Genomic DNA, 21,582 nt, shown 5'->3' with positions numbered 1-21,582 from the left:
GCCAGGGTAGGTGGGGGCCAAAGCACTTTACTGCGGGGGTGGGGTGAGGGGCCATTAAATTATTCACTTAAATAAAAATGAGGAGGGAAGGGGATGGGAGGACACCCCCAGCCTGTTCCCTCTGTGCGTCCAGCAGCAGCTACACAGGCATGGGCATCTCATTGTACTCATCCACGCCCTCCCGCTCGTCGAACACGGGCTCCGCCTCGTTGGCGTCCAGCTGTAGGAGAGGCGGGGGTCAGGAGGGTGGGCCACAACCAGGACTGGGGCAGGGACCACACGGGGCAGGCGGGGTTTGAGGGGGAGAGGGCAGGCAGCCTTACGCATTTCATCTCTCGCTCGGTGAAGATGCGGGTGAGCACTACCATGCGCAGTGGCACTGTGAGGATGAGGATGAAGGGGAAGGCCAGGGAGGCGGCTGTGGACATGACAGCCCAGAGCAGGGCTAGGCAGAGCAGCTGCAGGGCTGTGAACAGGTGCATCCTCAGGGTCCGGACCTGGAGGCAGGCGGGGTGGGGTGAGACAAGGAGCCCGGGCTTCCCCACCACCGAGGGCCGCAGCCATCCGGAGGACTGAGGGCCCCTTTCCCCTCCGCGGGGTGGGTTAAGGGTATAAGTGCCTTCTCGGTGTTCACCACAGCCAGGTCTGCACAGACTGAACTGGCCAAAGTAGGTACACGGTGGGGGGGCTGGCGGGTGACCCACACAGCCCAGGAGGGGCAGAGGCATGGGGCCCTTCCGGGTGGTGTCTCACCTTCTTGACATAGGTGACATCCGGGTGGTGTTTGGGAGGCATGAGCAGCAGGTGCAGCCGCTCGTAGAACTGGATCCCGTTCAGGGAGGTGACTCCCATGTACAGGAAAATGCCGAAGAGCACAGCCAGGGGTATCTGCCGGAGCAGATCTCCGATAACAATGGAGAGGCCTGGGGAGCAGGGGGAGAAGCGGTCGTCTCCAGGGCCGCCCGCCCTGATGCCCAGCCCGCACGAGTGTCGTGGGGGGGGGGGGGAGGTGAACATACCCACAAGCAAGGCAACCAGCAGCCCTGTCACCCGCTGCTCCTTGACTTCCTGAATCTTGGGCTTGTCCCCGGGTGCCACAGCCTTGCTCATGACGGTGAGCGCATTGGCGTGTGTGACGGATCGGACGGTGGCGGCGGCCAGCCAGGGCAGGCCAAAGAGGGCACAGATGCCACCCATGGCCACAATGAGCAGCAGGTCCAGGTGGAAGCCCGAGCCCTTCTGTAGCATGCGCTCCTTCTTGGAGATGATCAGCCTGCTCGGGGACAGGGCTCACTGAGACCCAAGGCCAGCTTGGCAGACAGCCGGGTCTTTCCAGGTCTTCCCAGAGCGCCCAGCTCGTGGCCTCTGTGTTTGGAACCTGGTGGTCCCCACCCATTCCACCCAAAATGAGAGTTACATGATGAAGCCGAGCCCATTTTGCACTGCCTCACGCCCTCCAGGACAGCTCCCAGCTTGCACTGGGCCCCTCCCAGCAAACATCACAGGGACCTCCTGCTGTCTACAAAATAAACTCCAGCGGCCAGGTCGGCATCCTGCACTCCCCACGCCTGATGGCGCCCCTGGCCGGGCTCTGGCCCACCCACATGCCACCAGGCAGTTTCTGTCTGCACAGCAACCCCCTCAGCTGGGACCACTCACGTGGTGATCTGAGTCTCCATAAAGATGAGGATGAAGACCAGGAGGGCCGGCAGCAGGCTGGCCACCATCATCCACACAGGGAAGGAGCTTTTCTCACCCAGCGGGTTGATGACCCAGCCCCGCTTGTCAGGGGCCGTCACCGAGAATCCACTGGGCACGTTCAGTTTCTGCAGAGCAGAGGGCGGAACGGGTGGGCCTTGGAGTGGGAGCCCTGAGCTGCCCCAGGTGGGGTGAGTACTGAGGGCGTGCCAGAGAAAAGGTCCATGTCCGCCCAGTTGAGAGGCGGCTCTGGAGCCGGGGGGCCAACCTGAGTCTGATGCCAAGCAGCGTGCTCTTGCTGCTGTGTGTATTTGGCCTTACCTGGGTGTAGGTGTCCTCGATACTGTAATCCACAAGCACCATGACAAGGATTGCAATTGGCACCCCAAAGTCCCCAATCACCCGCCGCACCTGTGGGCAAGCACCATGCTCAGACTGGAGGCCCCTGCCCTGCTCCAGACTCAACTGCTCGTCGCTGTCACCCACTGCTATCCCCAGCTCCCGCCTGAGGCCTCCACCCCACACACCCGGCCAGGGAAGAACCGGCTGTTCTTGAATTTGCGCAGGAAGAAGGCGATGAAGAAGGTGCCGGCCATGAGCACCAGCGACAGCAGGGCCGTGTTGGGCTGGCCCCGGGGCCTTCCCTGCCCAGAGGGCCCGGCCAGGCTCACGTTCCCTGGCCCCAGCGTGGCCCTTGCCCCAGCCCATGTGGTATTCTCGCCACCATCCGCCTCTTCACGGACTGGCTCGGAGCTGTTGGCGACAGAACAGCCGTGGAGGGGATGTTCCTGGAAAATCTGAGGAGAGGACAAAGAGTTCCATCAGCAAGACTGGCGCGACTTCCGGGCTCAGGGGCACACTGAATGGGACAGGTGGGGAGGGGGTGGCTAGCCTGCCCACGAAGAGCTTCTCTTGTGGATTAAGAAAATGACCCAGCCCTGACTGCTGTGGCTCAATGGATTGAGCGCAGGCCTGTGAACCAAAAGGTCACAGGTTCAATTCCCAGTCAGGGCACATGCCTGGGTTTCAGGCCGGGCCCCCCCACTGAGGGCGTGCAAGAGGCAACCGATCAATGTTTTTCTTCCTCTCTTGCTCCTTTCCCCTCTCTCTAAACAAACAAAATCTTAAAAAAAAAAAAAAAGAAAAGAAAGAAAAGAAAAAGAAAAAGAAAAAGAAAAGAAAAGAAAAGAAAATACCCAGAGGACCAGGTGTGAGCGCAGGGTAACTGAGGATGAGTAGAGAGGCTGCTCTTCCTGAGGAAGGGGCTGGGGAGGGTGGCTGCAGCCAGGCCTGGAGGGGCAGGGCATGGGGCGTGGAGCCTGCCACCAACTCGGGCTAGATGTGCTGGCTGTGGCTGCGCCTGCCCCTCAAGCGCCTTCTCCTTTCTACATTTCTGGGTCATTTGCCACTTTAACAAAAGCATATTACCTTTGTTATTAAAAGTATGTTTTTAAGCCCTGGTTGACCTGGCAGGGCTGGGGCGGGGGGAGGCAGGAGGAAGAACCTGCCCGCTCTCTGTAGGCTCCATGGCATATGAGGAAGGTGGAGGGAGGGTGGCACGTGTCTCAAGGCCAGCCTGGCCTCCCACCCAGGAGAGAGAGCAAGAGAGGCGCACACCGCCCCCCTGGCTCCTGCCCCAGGCCCAAAGCCTCACCCCTCCCAGCCCAGTGCTCAGCGGGACCTGCTCACCTTAACTAACTTGTAGAAGGTCTCGTAGATGAAGATGAGGGAGATGAGGAAGGCAAAGATCTCCTGGGTGAAACGGGAAACAAAACGCACCAGGAAGCTCCCCTCCAGGGCCACCATGAGCAGGGCCAGAAGCACCAGCCAGAAGCCGATCCACACACGGCCCACCAGGTACTCCAGCCCGTTGTAGTGGCAGAACTGAGAGGCGGGGGGTGGGGAAATGTCCAGTCAGGCCCGGAGAGAACGGATGGACTGGGTGGGGGTGTCCCAAGGAGAGGAGGGGCACCCCAAGGGGCTTGTGGACCCTCACCGAGAAGAAGGCCTCCTCGAACACCAGCAGGGGCCCGGAGAAGCCGATCACCAGCAGTGGCTGGGCGCCCAGCAGGCAGAAGAGAACGCCCTGGAGCGCCGTGGACACGATCAGCTCCGACACCCCGATCAGGTTCTCTGTCTTCTCTCCTGGGGTGGCAGGAACCGGCTCAGGGGGCTGGCAGCTGGGCCCTGCGTGCTCCCCACTGCCCCACCCCGGAGCCTCTCCTTACCCAGCAGCCCCCCAAAGGTGATGGCAGGCGACAGGGCTGCAAAGTAGATGAAGATGACCGCAGCCAGGCACTGGGGGTTGAGCGCATCCCGGAAGTCGCTCAGGTAGTGGGGGTAGCGGCGCCGCACGTCACGGATCAGCCCCCCGAAGGGCCGGCCTGTCCGCCGGAGGGGATCGTCTTCCACCGTGTCCGTCGCCTCTACCATCTGCAGGAGCGCTGCAGCCCAGGCCTCCGTCAGGGCGCCCACCGCAGGCCCCCGCCCACCCCACTCTCCTCCAAATGCACACAGACCACTGGACTCCTGCCCCAGGCAGCCCAGGCCTGCACTGGCCCGTACCCTTATCTTGGGCCGACTTGGGCTCCAGCCCCGACCCCAGGGGCAGCAGCCGGCCCTGTTCCTCCCGCTTCTTGAGCATCTGGCGCTGGAAGTGAGCGACGGAGCGTAGTAGCTCCTCGCCCTGCACCTCTGAGGGCGGCAGCACCACACTGCAGTCCAGGAAGGCATTGATGGCGGTCAGCAGGTCCTCCCGCTCGTCTGCCAGGTAGGCCGCCTCGTGGAATTGCTGCCGAAGCAGAAGTGGGGCCAGTGAGGGCGCAGGCCAGGGGCCAGGGGCCTGGGGCAGGGCTGGGCTCCGCACCGGGGCTGACCTTGTCGGACATGAGGGTGGAGATGGAGCGGCCGATCTCATGGTAGTCCATGTTGGCGCTGCTCGGGCCCAGCAGCAGGAAGAGGAAGCGCACGGGCACGGGTACCTCCAGCACCGCGTCCAGCTCTACCGCCTCCCGCAGCCGCACGAAGGCCATGGTGGGCCGGGAGAGGAACTCCACGCAGCCTGGGGGTGTGGGACCATCATGGGCAAGATCAGGGCACAAGCCACCTCCCAGCCCCCAGCCAGGGGCAGCACTGAGCGAGGCAGGCTGGCCACCAGGCCTCCCGCCCCCAAGATGTGCCACACACCCCGACATACCCACAAGGACCACTGTGGCCTCAGCGTTCTCGGGGATCTTCTCCAGCAGCTTCAGCTCATGCTTGGACTTAGAGCGAGTGATGCCTGCTGGTGGGGCTGGAGGCGGCAGCTCGCGCTGGGGGCGCAGAGGAGTGGAGCTCAGCCCAGCCTGCTTGCAGCCGTGCATCCGGGCCAGACCCAACCCAGGCCGGGCTGCCTTCTCCACTCACCTCTCGCTCCACATCCAGTCTGGTTTCCGGAACACCACCGATGAGCGGCTCGGTGACGTGGGGGTCACTCTCGGCCCCCTGGCCATGGTGATGCCCCAGCAGGGAGCCCAGGGAGCCGGCAGAGATATTTCGGGGGAAGGAGAATTCCTTCTCGTCACTCGGGTGGCTGGTGGGGTGGAGGGCAGTGAGTAAGAAGGGGGACGACAGGGACTGGGAGCAGGCGGGAGGGCGAGGCATCACCTGTGTTTCAGCAGCAGGGCCCGCAGCACGTTGGCCCTGTCCTCGGCCTTGATCTGGTCAGAGATGACCATCTGCTCCACCACCTGGTGGGCCACCCCGGGCAGGGTCTGCTGGTCCAGGTCCAAGAGCACAGCCCCTGGAAGAAGGAGGACTCAGGGGGACCCTCATCCCTGAGCCAGAAAGTGCAGGGCCGGACAAGAGCTGGAGATGAGGACGCAGCCAGGCGAGCCCACTTCAGGGGACAGTGAGCAGGGCCTGAGACCCGAGTCCCATCGCCTCTAGGTCCCATTCCTCCCCTCCCCCTCTCCGCAGGAATATGGTGGGGCTCATCAGAGGCCGCGGAACCCGGCCATTAGCGCGGGCGCCGGGCCGGGAAGTGGCCGGACACGCCCTGCAGGAAGCAGGCAGCCTCCGTTGGGGGCCCCTGCTGCCCACTTGGGCAGAGCCGCTCTCTGGTGTTAGAAAGTCCCTCCTTGCAGCAAGCAGCACGCTACCTCCCGACATCTGCCCCAGGGTCCGAGCTCTGCCCTCTGGAGCACAACAGAGCTGGCCTGGGCCCTTGCCCACCCAGCTGCCTCGGGCTATCTGCAAACCTCCCCCTCCGCCCGGCTCTGCTTCCCTACATCTGGCAGCTGCCTACAAGGGCACTTTCTGTTTTTGTTTTTTATTTTATTTACTTATTTTTAGAGACGGGGAAGGGAAGGAAAAAGAGAGGGAGAAAAACATCCATGTGTGAGAGATACATTCATTGATCAGTTGCCTTTCACACGCCCCCAACAGCCCGCAACCCAGGCCTGTGCCCTGACTGGGAAGCAAACTGGCGACCTCTTGGTTCACAGGCCGGTGCTCAATCCACTCAGCCATAGCAGCCAGGGTTAAAAATTTTACTTATGTTTAGAGATAGGGGGAGAGAGGGACAAAGAGGGTGAGAGAAATATCAATGCAGAAGAGAAACACTGACCGGTCGCCTTCTTTACACGCCCTGACCTGGGACTGAATCCACGACCCAGGCATGTGCCCTGAACCGGGAATCGAACCGGCGACCCCTCAGCTCATGGGACGATGCCCAACCAACTGAGCCACACTGGCCGGGGCTCACAAGACACTTTCTGGACCTCTCCCCACAAGTGACTACTCGGGAAGTAAAAGTTCTTTCAAGAGTCACCAGGTCACTTTTCTGTCAAGGTCAACTTTCAAAACACAGAACTAAAGAACAAACAGAACCAGAAGCACCCGAGTGACCAAAACAGAGATCACGAAGCCTGGCGCTGAAGTGCCTGCACGTTGGCACCTCAGCCAAAGCGCTCACGCCTCACTCATAGCCTGTTTCCTCCGAGTTTGGACCCTGACGCCAGGTGTCTCCGCCTCGGTGCTCAGGAATAGGTCCCCTGACGGCCGCTGGGCGTGACCCCCCCCAGCGCCAAGGAGGAAACAAGCAATGAATGAGCAGAAGCATCGGACTCAGAGCCTGAGGGGCCTGTGCCTGTGGTCACTCGGGGAGATCCGCACCGTCCCACGGGTGGGACCAGTTCAGAAAGCTTTCCAGCCAAACTCTCTAAAACCACATTATCCCCGCAAGCCTGCCAGCTTCAGTTCTTTGAAAATGTCACTTAAGAGAAAGCAGTGTCACGCCCGCCCTGCCACCACCCAGGGAGAGAGGCGTTCCCAAGGATCACAAAAGGAGGCTTCCCTCGGGCTCCAGTGACCTTGATCCCCATGTCGCCCAAGACACCCGTGGGGGCCATTGTGCTCTCAGAGAATTGACTCAGGCGAAGGGTGCGTCCTGCAGCCAGGACGGGGGATGGGCAGGAGGGAGGGCAGGTTACCGTGGGCCAGGGTCCGGCGGAGCTCCAGGAGGCTGCGGAAAGACAGGGAGGCCACGTGGGGCTTCCCCCAGCGCTCGGTCTCCTCCTCCACATCCTCTTCAAACTTGATCCAGCGCGCTGTCTCTCGCCACTGAGGCTCCTGGTTCTTGTCCAGCAGGAGCTCGTTTAGCTCCACAAACACCTGGGGGCGAGAAGCGAGGGCAGGGTCAGAGCCACAGGGGGGTCCCCAGGGACTGCTCTCGCACGGGCGGGGTCAAGGTAGAGGCACGTGCCTCTGGAGAGCACAGGGCACAGGCACGGAGTCTGGGTGAATCACAACTCCATCGGACTTTCTTTTCCTCATCTGTCAAACGGGAGCACCACCACCCACCTCCCAGGGCCCTTAGGGGGACTGAAAGGAGAAGCACACAAACACAGCCCTGGACGGGACTCGAAGGGCGTCCTCGGCCAACGGTCGGCGCGCACACATGCAATTGGGCACGATTCCGTTAGTGCGCATGCAAGAACTGGCAAGGCTGAGAACAGAAGGGCGGGCGCCTCTGAGGGCGCCGACTGGGCGGAGGCGTGCAGGGACCTTCCAAGCAGGAAATGGCCCGTGTCTCGCAGGGTCACCCGGCTGTGCCCAGAGCCACCGAGCACCCAGCCCGAGTGCACTTTACTGTATGTCTATTAGACCTCAATAAAACGGTTTTAAAAATCCACCACAAGGGTCAGGGTTCAGGGCCAGAGCCTCAGAGCCTAAGAGGGGCAGCATCACTAAGTCACTGAGTGACCTTGGCCGGTAACCATCCCTGATTCACGGCTGACGCCACCTGGGCCATCATCTTCACGGGCTGTGGGAGGATCGGATGAGTCAGAGGTAACTGGATTCCGGAAAATGAAGTTCACGGCTCCGCAGAGCTGCCTCTAGGGCCCACAGATACCCCGCTGCCAGCTGCCAGACAATGGCCACACTAGACATCAGCACTGGGGAACACGTTCACAACTGCAGGTGGTGCCCCTGGGGTCAGGGAGGTCAACTCTGGTCCCTGAGGTAGGGGAGGGGCCCTGGGGAGAGGAAGGAAGTGCGTGAAGCTGAGGAACAAACATACCTCGTGGGGCTTGTGGGGGACCCGGGGCCGGGCCCGAGGCGTGGGGCCAGGCTCGCGTCCCTCCCGGCCGCTCTGCCCTGATTTGGCATTCTTCCGTACCAAGTGCCGCCGGACCCCAGGGACATCCTCAAACCGGTGACCTGGGAGGGGGAAGGGCAGCATCAGGTTCCGTCTTTCTCCCAGCCCCGTTCCCACCCCGGCGCCAGGCCCAGGCCCAGCACGCACTCTTCATGAGGTCCAGGTCCGCCGTGGCCAGCGTCTGGGCCTCGCTCTCGTCCGTAGGCACACGGGGCAGCAGGGCCTGCTCCGCTCCCGTCATGCTCCCGATGCGCCTCCTCTCCTGAAGGTTGTAGCTGCGGTGCCCAGGCTGTGCTTTGTTCAGGGGGCGCCCAGAGGCGCCACCATCATCACCTCCCGCTGCACCGCAGGCCACTGCTGCTGCCTGCTCCACTGTGGTTCTGGACAGAGGGACAGAGCAGCCATGAGCCAGGGGAGGCTGGGCCCCTCCTCTAAGCCAGGAGCCATGCAGGAGGACCCCAGCCTCCGAGCACCCCGTTCTAGGGAGTGCATATGTGAAAGACGGAGCATTCTGGAAGCAGGCGTTAAAACCAGGCCCTCCCCTCCACCAGCTGTGTCCCGAACCATCACATCAACCGGCTCGGTACAAACTCCTCAGGAGGGCAACTGAGCCAAGAGGAGGCCGCTCCTGGGTTTGGGGGCAAGGGATACCTGGAGCTGCCACTCTGAGCTGCGCCAGTCCCCTCCTGCCCTCCCAGGACCGCCATGTCCCCCATTTCTGACCCAGCAAGGTGAAGGACGTGGACTTGGGCTTTGAGACCATAGACACACCCCTGAGGTTACGAGGAACATGTGACTCCCTATCCCGCAGATTCCAACTCCCGCTCTTGTCCTCCAGCCAGGTGTCTCCTTTCTCTCTGCCATTGCCCCTATGTCCTGGGCCCCACGTCATCCTAAATCGCAGTCCTGCTATCTAGCACCTCTCATCGAGTCAAGGCCATAACCAGAAACCCCCTACCAGGACTTCTCAGCCTACGCCTACCCTCAGTGCCCCCGGTTCTGCTCGCACTCTTGCTCACAATCGGACCCACTTTTCCAAGGCCGGGCTTTCTCTGAGGCTCCCTCAGCTCCTACTGGCTATCCGGCCACCTGCAGGCCCGTGTCGGCAGCGCAGACCCAACTGGGGTCCAGCGCCACCCTCGCAGTCCACCCGTCTCCCCAGGGTGCGAGCCTGAGCGCGCCCTTCACTTCCCCGCAGCCCTTCACACTGCCTGGCACCCAGAAAACAACGAGTCCATGATAGTAGTGACCTTGAGAACTCATTCAAAGTGATTTCCTCCAGGTAGCCTTCTCTGGCTAACACCTCCAAATTCCGATCACCTGCCAGGGCAGACACCAAGCTCTCTGGCATAGTAACTTGTTCTGGTGCCATTTCCTGACGCACAACCAGGGTGGACTGGCAGCTCCCCAAGTGCAAGGGGGGGAGTCTTCTATTTCTCTCATACCCTGAGGGCCTCAAGGGATGCTTGGAGGTCACTAGACCAGTCCCTGACCCAGTGCTTGAGGCTTCCATCTGAAGCCTGGGGAGAGGGGATGGCAGGGGGGCGGGTAGGGGGCAGCTTAGATGGCACATCTGTTCCTCGCCAGGCTAAACCGTTCCTAAACCTTAACCCCGCCATCCCTTAATCTCTTCAACCACCCGGTAAGAAAGGTTCTATTATTCTTGGTTTACAGATGGGAAAGCAGGCTCAGAGTGGTTCCTCGCCCACATAGCTAGTGAGGAGCAGGACTGGGATTTGAACCCCAGCCTGAAGACCTGGAGGTTCTGCTGCTTTCCCGCCCCGCACACTGACAACATCAGGGAAGGACTCCGCCTAGGGACACTCACCCAGTTGGGGCTGCTTTGGTGGCCCGGGGAGCTGCTTCCTGGTGGGGCAGTGGCGGAGGGGGAGAGGGACTGGTCCTTTCTGCCTTCCTGTCGGTGACTTCATCCTCCTGAAGAAAGAACTGGAAAAGGGACCCCCATAGGCAGACAAGGCCAGCCCAGGACTCCCCAGGGGTCCCCCAGGAGCCCTGCCCCAAGTCACCTGCACAGAAGAGGGTGTGGAGGCAGGAGACGGCTGAGTGAGTGCCCGGGCACCCTCGGCTTCACCGGCCTCATCCTCATCTTCCTCTCCCTCCTCAATGGTGGGGGTCTCTCCAGTGGGGGTGGCACCAGGACGCCTTCGAGGCTTCCGTCCTGGACCCTGGGGTGTCTTGCGACGGCGGGTGTCCGGAGGCAGGTGGGTGGAGAGCGGGTGATGGATGTGGTGGGAGGACTGGCGGTGGTCTGCAGGGAGAAGGGGACCCGGCTGCTGGCAGGCACAGCTTCACTCCCCGGCCCCCTGGCCCCAGCTCTGGCCCCTTCCGTGGTGGGCAGTCCAGCCAGAGGGACCCTACCCCCTCCTCAGGGTCTCCCCCTCACATTCAAAGTCTTCCTCCCCATAGCTTCGGCTGGGCTCTTCCCCTCCTCGAGACCCTGCCTCCTGAAGGATCTCCTCGAACCGCTCCACACCGAGGGTCCGGTGAAGTTCGTCTTCCTCCTGCTCAGGGAAGCCAGGGGCCACTGGGCCCAAGCTCTCTGGCTCTGGCTGTGAGGAAGAAGGAGTAGAGAGAGAAGACACAGAGGCTCACTATGAGCTCACCCCAAAATCCTACCCTGCCCAGTACCGGGGAGAGAGTACCCCTAGAAGCCTGCCCACTCAAAGCTGGGGACTCAGCCTCCAACCCAGCAGCCTACCCCCTAGGTGGCGGGGATCTGGGGCCTGGCTGTGCCCACCCACACAGCTAGGGTGGGGAAAAGGGGCTGCTGGGCGGGTCTTGACACAAATCCTGTGTGTCCAGCCTGCAGGCCGGGTGTGTGAACTGGGCACCTCACGTGGCTGAGAGTGGACACATTCCCTCTCGCTAGAGGCAACTGACCAGTCTGAAAAGTAACTTCTAGAGGCGCCCAAACTAACTGACCTGGACTGGAGTCTGAGTCACACGGAAACCAGCCCCTGGAAAGGAACGTGTCTGCCTCGCCTCCTCACGGGAGCCCCCCATTCACCACCCCGCAGCAGCCCTGGGGTCCCTGCGCAGCTCCCTAGCCCCGCCCCTCACCCCCCCCCCACCTGAGTCATGCTGCGGGAGCGGAGCAGCCCGACTGCAGTGGTGCTTTGGAGCGCTCAGCTGACGGCCTGCTCTAGCCAGTGGCCTTGGTCCAGCCCCCCACCCACCCCCTGCCGGTCTCCACTCCAAGCGCGCCAAATATTTGCTCAAGAGCTTCTGGACCTGAAGGGCATCAAGATTTCAAAGGGCGGGGTATGGAGTCCCCTCCGTGGCGGCGCGGGTGCTAGCTCACGGCTAGAGCAAGAAAGAACGAGGAAGAGCAATAGGGAGCTGGGAAGAAGCGCAGGTGCTGGGGAGACCCCGAGGTGAGGACAGCAGCCGCTGGGGTGGCAGGGATACTGGATACTAGGAGAGGGCGGGGTCAGGGGCTGCTTCTTCCCGGCCCATCTCTGCAGCTCTAGCCCCGCAACCCTCAAGCGCTTGCCCTCCCCCACCAGAATGAGCTCGCAGGCTGGCGGGGAGGAAGGCAGAGGGAGGTGCTGAAGCGAGACAGTGAGCAGGGAGGTAGCCTGGAAGGGGGGGGGGGAATCCAGAACCCCTCGCACCTGAGGGCACAGGAGGAAGTCCATGGCAGGCAGGGGTGAACTTGGGAAGGAGGGGGAAGGGACCGGCCGGCACCCCTTCTCGGTCACGTGCCCACTGGGCCAAAGTGACCAATAACGGGCTGATTGTGGCACTCGGGGTTAATCATTACACTTCCCAGGAAAACCCAGAGGGGGCCACGTGGGGCAGAAACCACGTGGGAGTGGGAGGGGCGGACCTGAATAGCACGTGGGGTGAGGGGCGGGGCCGGGGGTGGTCTCTGGCTAGCGAGCTCCTCCCAGAGCCACTGAGCACAGACTGACGCCGTCTCTAAGGCCGGGTATGGGGGTTGGGGGTTGGGGGTGGGGGGTGGGCACCGCCAGGTGGGAGATCCAGCGTCCCCAAGTTCCTCTCTCACTTAGGCTACCACCCAGGTTTTCAGTAAACAGCCTCAACTCAGCCTCAACTCCGTCCCCAGAGCTAGAAGCCCGACTAACTGCTCACCACCACCACCGATACCCATCTCAGACCCCTGGCGCCAGGCAAGGCCAGGATAGGGATGGTAGCGCTCCTCGGGGATCCCTCACAGGCTCCCCTCGCTCCCAAGCCTCCGCAGGCGCGCGCACGCACGCATACACACACACCCCCTGAGGGAATCCTCAGCTGAGCACCTGTGGCACGAGGAGGGACGGTAGGGTGGCTGCCTCGCTGGCAATACTCACAGTTCGGAAAGAATCTGCGCCCGAGGAGGGGCGCCGGGGGGCGCTGGTCATGGCTAAATCTTAGCCCTTTTCACTGTCGCTGCAGCTTTCAGGGCAACAAGGTGGCGGCATAACCTAAGCGGGGAGAGGACCGATCACCGGCGAGAGCAGGGCCAGGCCGGTGGGGGCGCCCGGGGCATTTTGCAGCCCTTCACCCAGCCCAGGGGAGGACAGGATGCGGGACTTTCCGCCGGCTGGCCACGAGGAGTAGCGCAGGACCCTCCCGACCGGGATAAAGGGCCTCAGGGTGGCCCGTAGAGGCGCCAAGACCAAAGAGAAGTTATTTACAGAAAGAAAGGAGATGAATAAAGAGAAAGACCAGGGAGGACTGGGGCCACAGAGGGCCAAGGGACTAAGGACTGAGGGGTAGAAAGGAGAAGGTGGGAGAGGCCGCAAAAGGAGGAGGGGCTCAGACCTGGGGAGAAAGCCACTAGGTGGATGTATGTATGTGTATGTGTATGTGTGTGTGTGCGTGCGCGTGCGTGCCCGCGCGCACACACGCACAGGGTGGGGGTGAGGTAGAGGAGGGAGAGAGGGAAAGGACAGGCTGAGCCAGAAACGGGAGCAGTGACCGAGGGGTGGCATGCGGAGGTGGGCTGAGACTAGGGAGGGGTGTGCTAGGGGGAGTGAGATACCCTCTGGAGCAGGGACGTGGGGAGGAAGGAAGGGAGAGAAAGAACTCTGGAGAGAGTCCAACAGGGCCAGCAAGGGAGTCAGAGGAGACAGACCAGGACAGGGAGGGGGAGCATGACGGCACTCCCTCCCCTGGCAGGGGCTGGGGGCGGTGCTGGGGGGTGGAATGCAGGCTCCCTGGGGGAGGGGTAGGAGGGAAGGAGGAGGACGCTGGGCACTGGCTAGGCACAGCTTTATAATGGGGGAGGGGCTCGCAACGAACTTGGAGGAGGCTGAGCACACAAACCCTGAGGTTCTGCCTTGAGGGGCAGCCTGACCCCTCCCTCCTCTCGGACCAGGAAAATCTGAGTGACCGGACTGACGCCCGCCTGACTGTGACTATAGGGGTGTCTGGGGGGAACACAGGGTGTCTGGTGGATGAGTTGCAGTTAGGGAACCTGACCAGTGCAAATCGGGGTGCCCATTCAGAGTGGAAGAAGCACAGGGGAGCACCCAAGGCTCTCGAAGGTAAAAGCACTGAAACTCCCCAGTGTGTGGCTGGAGGGGGCGGGGGGCTCAGGCTTGCCCGACTTAGGGCTACTTTGGGAGTTAGACAAGCCAGTGGAAGGGCAAACGATACAGTTCTGGGGGTAGGGGTCAGTCCAGGATGGGGGAGCCTGGAGCGACACATTCCTGGCAAGCGCTCCAACTCAGCTGACGTCTCTCTTCACATCCCCCAGCAGGACCTCAGCCAGGGCACGTCCAGTGTGGGGGAGAGGAGGGCCCTGGGGGTGAAACCCTGGTGTGGAAAGCTTGTGGAGCGTCCTGAGAGCCTGCAGGTGTGGTCTCTCGCCTCCGGGCTGTGCCCTCGGTCTGTTCCCCCATCCTCCCTTTAACAGCCCCCCGCCCCCTCCCCCGCCATCCTAGAACACAAAGCAGCTTCTGTCCGGAGCATCGGTGCCGATAATCCGGGGTTGGGACACATTCCGGGGACCAGCCCCGACCGGCCCGGGGGATTAGCATAGCTCCCTCTGCCCACGGGATCAGCCCCCCGGACCGCCACTTGGGCCTTCACCAAGTGCATTCGCACATTCCACAGCTCTTCGAGGTGGGGTTGGCTGCGGTGAGGCGCGGAAGGAGAAGGAGCAAGTGGACCCTGGATTTCAAGCAGCACCGCCCCCCACACACCCAGCGCGGAGCTCCCTTCCCAGACAAGCCAGCCCCCCCCAGGAATCAGGTCCAACTCTCGGGTCTCCTCTCTCCATCCCCACCCAGCTGCTCCCTCTTCTGCCAGACCCCTTGTCCTTACCTGACTCGCCACCCAACCCTCTGCTCGGCTCTTCCTCCCAACCCGGAGGTGGGCGGAGAAGGCCCCGGCAACCCCCAGGCTGTGCGCCCAGCACAGGAAGAGGTGCCGTTTGGAGCCCGCTCAGGAGTTGGGAGGGCCGGCGTCGCCTCCCGGAGACTACCCCCTCCTGGTGGCAGGGGGCGCGGCACCCAAGCTTTAGGGAATTCTAAGAAGCAGACCCCGGATCCCGCTCCCGACCAGCACTTCCCTCGCCTCTCCATCCTTTTCCCTATATCTCGCTTTCCCGAGCCCCAGTCTCCGCCCTTCCCTCCACTTCCACTCCCTCCCGACTCCCAAGTCCCAAGTTCCCCCCTCCTTTCCCCTCCCTTCCTCCCTCCGCGGCCCTGGCCCTCCCCCGCCGCCACCTCCCCGCTCACCCGCTTGCTCTGGACTTCTTGCCCGGGGGTCTTGGGGTTTCTCCCCCTCCTCCGGCGCCTTCGTGCGCTCCCGAGTACTCCCGAGTGCCCACCTCGGGGCGCGCCCCCGCCGCTCCCAACTTCTCCCAACTCAACTTTCCCCCGCGCCGCGGGCAGGCCAGCCCCCTGCGTGCGCGCCCCCCCGGCGCACCGTGCGCGGCCCCGGCGGGTGGGGAGGCGGGGAGCGGCGGCCCAGACCCGCGAGCGGAAGCGCGTTTCCAGGCACCGCCAGGCACGAGAGCCCCGGTCCAAGAGGCAGCCCCTGTTCTCCTGCGTGGCCGCCGCCCCGGCTTCCCCACATGGGGCTCGGGCGCCCCAGGGACGCCGTCTCTTGGCCCATTTAGGCACCTCTGGGCGGAAATGAGCCCAACTCACGCTGGGGGGATCCCAGGGATAAAAACGGAGGCACCAAGATCATCAGGAAATTCGGGACGGAGAAAGTTGAAATACAAATGTATCTGGGACAAGATTCTCTCTTTCTTTTCTAAAGGTTTTATGTATTTATTTTTAGAGAGGGGAAAGGGAGGGAGAAAGAGAGGGGAGAAACATCAATGTGTGGTTGCCTCTCATGTGCCCCCACTGGGGACCTGGCAGGCAACTCAGGCCTGTGCCCTGACTGGAAATCGAACTGGCGACCTTTCGGTTCGCAGGCTGGCACTCAAATCTAGTGAGCCACAGCAGCCAGGGCAGGGACAAGATTCTCTTGTGCCCGCGACCCCCACCCTCTCCAGTAATGTCAGTACCTCCAAGAAAGCCCGTCTTTGCCTAGGGGGACAGGACCAGGGCGAGAGAGGTGATGCCGGCTGGAGGTTGGATGCCCATTACCCTAAGCTGACCTTGACTCTCCAAATGTGGCGGGAGTGGGAGGGTGAGGCAGAAGTACCACTTCTGCCTCAGCGAGATTCCTGCCATGACCTCCCTCCCTCCTTGAACCCGATTCATAGTCATCACCTGTCATTTAAAAATCTGTGTATTCCTGGTTTTCCCGACTAAAATATAAATTCTTCCAAATAAGGATAATACTTTCCCCTTCTTTTCTATAGTCTGCCACTGGGTGAAGGACAGAATCGTGAACGCAGAAAACGTTCAGATATCAACGAGTTGATTAACAAATGTTTAGCACCAACTCTGCTTCCTGCGCCATGGGCTATTTGGGACCGTTTTTCGTCCAGTTCACAGCCCTCAGAAATGCAATTATAAGACAATTAGAGAGCAGCGCAAAGCAAATCTATAATCAACTTCTTAAGGGATGAGTTCAAGGCTGCTGCAAGTGTAGCTGTCTGTCTGTGCTTCTGTCTGTTGAGGGCGGTAACCAACCTGCCAGCCCTCGGCCACACCCTGGCTGACTCTAGCAGGCTCGGGTTCTGGAGACTGGCCTGGGATTGGGGGTCTGGGGGACCACTCGCAGTGCTCCGGCCCGTTTGCCTCAGGATGTCAGAGTGAAGCGAGCCACTGGAGCGTCTAAGCTGACAAACGGGACCCAGAGAAAAGAATGGTCTCTGGCATGTGTTGAATCCAGTTTCCAACGGAGCACCTGCCTCCCTGCCCAGCCGTGTGTTCAGCTGGTCCCCGTAAAGTCATTATCAGGAAGACATGGCCCGGAGTCATTCCCTAATCAACCCTGGGGTCACCAGATGGCCTGGGGGGAGCTAGAAACTCTTCCTGAGAGTGTCAAGAGGTCGTTGGGGCCTCAACACCATCAACCTGGTCAGAGCCGGGCCACCTGGGTCCTGGACGTGGCCGCCAAAGCCCAAGCCTCAGAGAGGGTCCCACCCCCACCCCTGCCGCATTGTGGAATGTGTGGTCCCGGAGAGACCTTTTCCATAAGAAGGTGGTGGTCACAGAAAGTAATAAGAGCGGAGCACCCTGGGAGCCGCGGCGCTAGGCCCGGGAGCCCGGAAAGCGGACACGTGATGCTTCCTGGGACTTGAAGTCCAGGGTTTGCCTCCGCGGTGGAGCCGGAGTCCCGGGAAGAGAGTGCAGCAGAGAGCCTGAGCGCAGCCTGCTGGGGGTTGTAGTCCTCTTGTTGTCTAGGGTCCCAGGCATTATCGGGAAATCTGGGCGTCTTAGGACTACAAGCTCCAGAAGCTCATGCGCAGGCAGGAGGGCGGGGCAGGGCCGGAGCTGGGGTGCCGCCTCCTCTGCATCTCCGGGGCCAGAGTATTAGAACCGAGGGCCCGCAGGGGTCCCCGCGGCTGCTGCGATGCAGAAATACGAGAAACTGGAGAAGATTGGGGAAGGTAATGGGGCCACGAGATGTTCTTGCGAGATCTTCTTCTGCATTCCTTGCATCTCTGGCTCCCCTACCATCTGCAATGCCCACAGACTCCGACCTCAGCGCTTGCTGCAGCCCCCGCCCCGAGCTCAGCACTCCGTGCAGACACCAATCCTCCCGTTAGCATTTCCTGCAGAGCCCCCTCCCAGACTTAGCACTCCCTGTAGGCCCGATCTCTGGACGGCAGCACTTCCTGCATGTCCTGCCCCCAGCCTCAGCGCGGCTTGCAGAACCCCACCCACCCCCAGCCTCAGTTCTGGCAGCAGACGTCCAACCTCAACATTCCTGCCAGTCCTCATCCCTCTCCCAGACCCCTGCTCACCATTCCGGCCCCTCAAAGCACCGCCTTCATTATAGATCCTACCTGGCAGCCACAGCCTCTCCTTGCTGCTGAACCCCTTGAGCCTCTGCAGGCCCCTTTCTCTGCCACGTCCCCATTCACAAAGCTCTGCCACACCCGGCCTTCACCCTGATTCTCTTCCCTTACTTCTCCAGGCATCAGAAATAGCACACTCCCATGATGCCTCCCCTCTGGAGAAGGGCTTCTTGGGGTGGGGAAGTGTGCCCCCTCCTTTCCCTCACCCATGGCCTCTTTTACCCAGGCACCTATGGGACGGTGTTCAAGGCCAAAAACCGGGAGACTCATGAGATCGTGGCTCTGAAACGAGTGAGGCTGGATGACGATGACGAGGTAAGACTGGGGCATCCGGGCAGGGGTTGGAGGGGGGTCGAGGGCCTAGGCTGGATGGGATGTGACTGTTGCCCGCCCGGCCCCCTCCCGCGTGCAGGGAGTGCCGAGTTCTGCCCTGCGGGAAATCTGCCTACTCAAAGAGCTGAAGCACAAGAACATCGTCAGGTGTGTAGACGGGGGCAGGGTCCTCCGGGCCTGAGTGGCCAGGTGGAGGAGGCGGGGGCTTCAGAGATGCCCTGGGCTGACAGCGGGGTATTAGGAGCACACCTGCCGATCTGCCTGGCTAAGCCCTCCCCCCTTTCCCTAGGCTTCACGACGTCCTGCATAGCGACAAGAAGCTGACTTTGGTTTTTGAGTTCTGTGACCAGGTAAAAGGAGGACCCAGGGGACAGTCACCTGAGGAGGGCATGGGAGGGGACCAGATTGAGGTTCAACTCTGTCTCACTCCCCCACCCCCATTGCTTTTTAGGACCTTAAGAAATATTTCGACAGCTGCAACGGTGACCTAGACCCTGAAATCGTGAAGGTGAGGAGACTGGCGTTCGGGGGCCCATTGAGGCCGGGGTTGCAGCCTGCGCCCGGCACGCCTGCTGTCTGGGCACCAAGGGCAGGCCCTGAACGGGGATGCGCTGGGTGGCCAGGGCTGAGAGTCCTGTTTCTGCTCTCCAGAAGCATTTTTCCCATGATCTCTTTGACCTGATGGTAATGTTCTGGTCTCGGCGATAATAATTTACGCTTGAGAGATGAGAAGAGGAGATTCAGAGAGATAGGTTACTCACTCAACAAGTATTTACTGAATGCTTTGTTGGGCGCCACGTGCTGTTCTAGGCCCAAGACCAAGCGCGTTGTCCCAGGTTCCAAGGGAAAAATGCTAAGTAACAATTCACTGTGATATAGGTGCATGTTGACGGTTTCATGTGTGTTCAAATGAGGCTGGGGGCGGGGGGGTCAGTGTAGGCTGGGAAGGTAGGAAGGCCCACTAGGTCATAAGTTCCACCAAGGTGGGGACCAGGGCCCTCGTTCACTGGTCCCTTCTAACACCTAGCATAACACAAACTCAGTCCTTGACAATTCATGAAGGATGTGTCATGGAGCTTGGTGCTGAGAGACAGGTGGGTGCTCAGCAAAGCAGAGGGGGGAGAGGGGGCTGTGAGCCAAGCCTGGGCACCACTGCCTATCCAGACAGGCTGATGCTTCCTTCCCCGCCCTCCCCCAGTCATTCCTCTTCCAGCTGCTAAAAGGCCTGGGATTTTGTCACAGCCGCAACGTGCTGCACAGGGACCTGAAGCCCCAGAACCTGCTCATAAACAGGGTACCTCTCAGGGAGGAGGGAGATGGGGGAGGCTGGAGCCAAGAGCCCAACGATGAGGGAGCTGGGTGGGAGAATGGGTGCACAGAGCTGGCCTTGACACTGTTCCTCCCATCTCCCTCAGAACGGGGAGCTGAAACTGGCTGATTTCGGGTTGGCTCGAGCCTTTGGGATCCCTGTCCGCTGTTACTCGGCTGAGGTGAGCTGGGGGCGGGGGGGATATTGGAGTGAGATGCCCCCCCAGTGAGCATCTCTCAGCTCCTACTCCAGGACCCAGAACATTATTTTCTCCTCTCTGAGCCTCCTCCTCCCAGCCCTCTAAGTGGGGGGTCCCTGTGGGTGGGGTCTTTTCCAGGTGGTCACACTGTGGTACCGCCCACCGGATGTCCTCTTTGGGGCCAAGCTGTACTCCACGTCCATTGACATGTGGTCAGCCGGCTGCATCTTTGCAGGTGACATGCTGGGGGTCTGCGGAGGACTTTCCCTCCCATTTGAGCTGACAGATAGGGTTGGGAGGGTCCCCTCGGGGGCAAGGAGCAGGGCCCTGGGGGATGGGGTGTCGCCAGAATGAGGGATTCTTCACGCGTGTCAGCTCCTCTCCCCCTCCTCTTTCTCCCAGAGCTGGCCAACGCGGGGCGGCCCCTGTTCCCTGGCAATGACGTGGATGACCAGTTGAAGAGGATCTTCCGATATCCTTCGCCTCGAGTCCTCTGCAAGGGGAGTAACGAGCCATGGAGGAGCTCAGAGTTCAGGGAGCGAGGGTGGCGAGAGGCTGCGGGCTTCTGGGGGTCAGGGGACGGAGGGCAGAGGGGGTGGACACCCCTGGTTGTCACAGTGTGGCGGCAGGCAGGCAGCCAGCGGGGGGTGTGTGATGTGTGGACAAGGAGGGATCCCTCGGGGAAGAAGCCAAGAGGGTGCTCCTCCAGCTGGGAGGTGACTCCTTAGGAGCAAGGAGCCAAAAGGATCAGCGGCAGGATCTGCAGGAACCGAGGAAGGCTGGCTGGCCTCCTGGGCCACGGACAGTACGTACAGTCTAGGCCACAGCAGTTCACAGGTGTGTCCGTAGCATTGGACCCGTGGTAAACGCCACATGGGTGGGACTGCAAAGGAGGGTCCCGTGTGCTGGGGCTGCTTCTGTTGGGACCTGGGGGATGAACTGAGGACTCTTTCCTGGGAGAAGAAGAGCCCCTCCCCCTGACCCTTTGCACTCCTGAGTGACCCTTGACCCTCTGGACACACTGCTGGGCACACCCACCGAGGAGCAGTGGCCTGCCATGACCAAGTTGCCAGACTATAAGGTGTGACGGGCATGGGGGGCTCGCGGCCCATCGGCGGCCCCTCTTATTTCTCAGCCCTAACAGCCCCCGTGCGCCACACCCCTGGTCTGACTGTCCCTGTCCCCCACAGCCCTACCCGATGTACCCAGCCACAACGTCTCTGGTGAACGTCGTTCCCAAGCTCAACGCCACAGGCAGGGACCTGCTGCAGGTGACCAAGGGCAGGGGGCGGGACTGGGGGAGGGTGGGGCCCAGGCAGCTGGCCCTGCCTGACCCTGGCTTGCCTTCCTTCTGTGCTCCAGAACCTCCTGAAGTGCAACCCCGTCCAGCGCATCTCGGCAGAGGAGGCCCTGCAGCACCCCTACTTCTCCGACTTCTGTCCCCCCTAGGCTCCCGGACCCTGGCCACCAGGCTGGGGCCTGGCTTCTTTCAGCCCCTCCCGGGAGGGGAGGAAAAGCAAGGACGCACGGTGTGCTGAGCCCCAGCTGTGCTGGGCCCACCAGGGTGGAGGCGCCCTCGCCCGGGTTTGGTCTCCTTCCACAGACTTTATTTAATTTCATAAATTGGCTCCTTTCCCACAGTCTGGCTGGTGTGGTGTGGGGGGGGCTCTGAGGTGGGGTGGGCTTGGGCGGAGGTCTGTGCCCCACTTCATGGCCCTGTGCAACCCCGCTTGCGGCTGGGACACCGTCCAGCTGTCTCACCCCGTTGTACTTGTCTACATGGCCCGAGGCTGGGGGCCAGCGGCTATGGCCCCACCCCATAAGGCCAGGCTCAGGGCAGTGCTGTGCCCACACACGTGTTCAGTGCCACACACACCCCTCCCTCTGCCCATGAGGGCCTGAGGCGGCCGGTGTCTGAACATGAGAAAAGGGCCAGCGCTTCCTTGTGGTTCTCCATGTCCCTTGGGTGCCTGCCCTGTCCCTTCCGTCCTCATCCTCCCCAT

General features: G+C 61.6%; 2 protein-coding genes and 1 long non-coding RNA gene across 10 annotated transcripts; 2 read left to right on the top strand and 1 right to left on the bottom strand.

Annotated features, from left to right (window-relative positions):
• Positions 1 to 11: 11 nt before the first annotated feature.
• On the bottom strand, positions 12 to 15,240 carry SLC4A2 (solute carrier family 4 member 2). Of its 6 annotated transcripts, XM_024564472.3 has the most exons (23): positions 15,049 to 15,236; positions 12,673 to 12,786; positions 10,743 to 10,908; positions 10,366 to 10,607; positions 10,167 to 10,285; positions 8,486 to 8,718; positions 8,261 to 8,400; positions 7,170 to 7,350; positions 5,344 to 5,479; positions 5,104 to 5,269; positions 4,895 to 5,009; positions 4,575 to 4,759; positions 4,264 to 4,489; positions 3,927 to 4,142; positions 3,695 to 3,843; positions 3,388 to 3,582; positions 2,226 to 2,495; positions 2,020 to 2,109; positions 1,660 to 1,826; positions 1,020 to 1,273; positions 754 to 923; positions 324 to 497; positions 12 to 220 (listed from the first exon to the last, which is right to left on the bottom strand). In XM_024564472.3, the coding sequence occupies exons 2-23, from the start codon at positions 12,721 to 12,723 to the stop codon at positions 140 to 142; spliced, it is 3,726 nt and encodes a 1,241-aa protein (XP_024420240.2). In that variant the 5' UTR covers positions 12,724 to 12,786; positions 15,049 to 15,236; the 3' UTR covers positions 12 to 139. The 6 variants fall into 6 exon arrangements, with proteins under 6 accessions (XP_024420240.2, XP_053782912.1, XP_053782913.1 ...); XM_053926937.2 differs by having other exon boundaries at positions 754 to 1,273; positions 15,049 to 15,240; XM_053926938.2 differs by lacking the exon at positions 15,049 to 15,236 and adding an exon at positions 14,633 to 14,962 and having other exon boundaries at positions 754 to 1,273.
• LOC139440985 (uncharacterized) lies at positions 11,595 to 14,625 on the top strand. 2 transcript variants are annotated; one of them, XR_011651352.1, is made up of 3 exons: positions 11,595 to 11,733; positions 14,064 to 14,162; positions 14,423 to 14,625. It is a non-coding gene; the product is annotated as an uncharacterized lncRNA (long non-coding RNA). The 2 variants fall into 2 exon arrangements; XR_011651353.1 differs by lacking the exon at positions 11,595 to 11,733 and adding an exon at positions 13,501 to 13,851.
• A 1,947-nt stretch (positions 15,241 to 17,187) lies between the features above and the next one.
• CDK5 (cyclin dependent kinase 5) lies at positions 17,188 to 21,219 on the top strand. 2 transcript variants are annotated; one of them, XM_053927277.2, is made up of 12 exons: positions 17,188 to 17,327; positions 17,965 to 18,053; positions 18,151 to 18,218; positions 18,361 to 18,421; positions 18,523 to 18,579; positions 19,285 to 19,365; positions 19,487 to 19,561; positions 19,718 to 19,814; positions 19,982 to 20,052; positions 20,601 to 20,660; positions 20,770 to 20,850; positions 20,942 to 21,219. In XM_053927277.2, the coding sequence occupies exons 1-12, from the start codon at positions 17,291 to 17,293 to the stop codon at positions 21,026 to 21,028; spliced, it is 864 nt and encodes a 287-aa protein (XP_053783252.1). In that variant the 5' UTR covers positions 17,188 to 17,290; the 3' UTR covers positions 21,029 to 21,219. The 2 variants fall into 2 exon arrangements, with proteins under 2 accessions (XP_053783252.1, XP_053783251.1); XM_053927276.2 differs by having other exon boundaries at positions 19,270 to 19,365.
• Positions 21,220 to 21,582: the final 363 nt, after the last annotated feature.

This window comes from Desmodus rotundus, chromosome 6 (genome assembly GCF_022682495.2).
Source record: "Desmodus rotundus isolate HL8 chromosome 6, HLdesRot8A.1, whole genome shotgun sequence".
Taxonomy (NCBI): Eukaryota; Metazoa; Chordata; class Mammalia; order Chiroptera; family Phyllostomidae; genus Desmodus; species Desmodus rotundus.
This window is presented reverse-complemented; position numbering and strand designations above follow the sequence as displayed.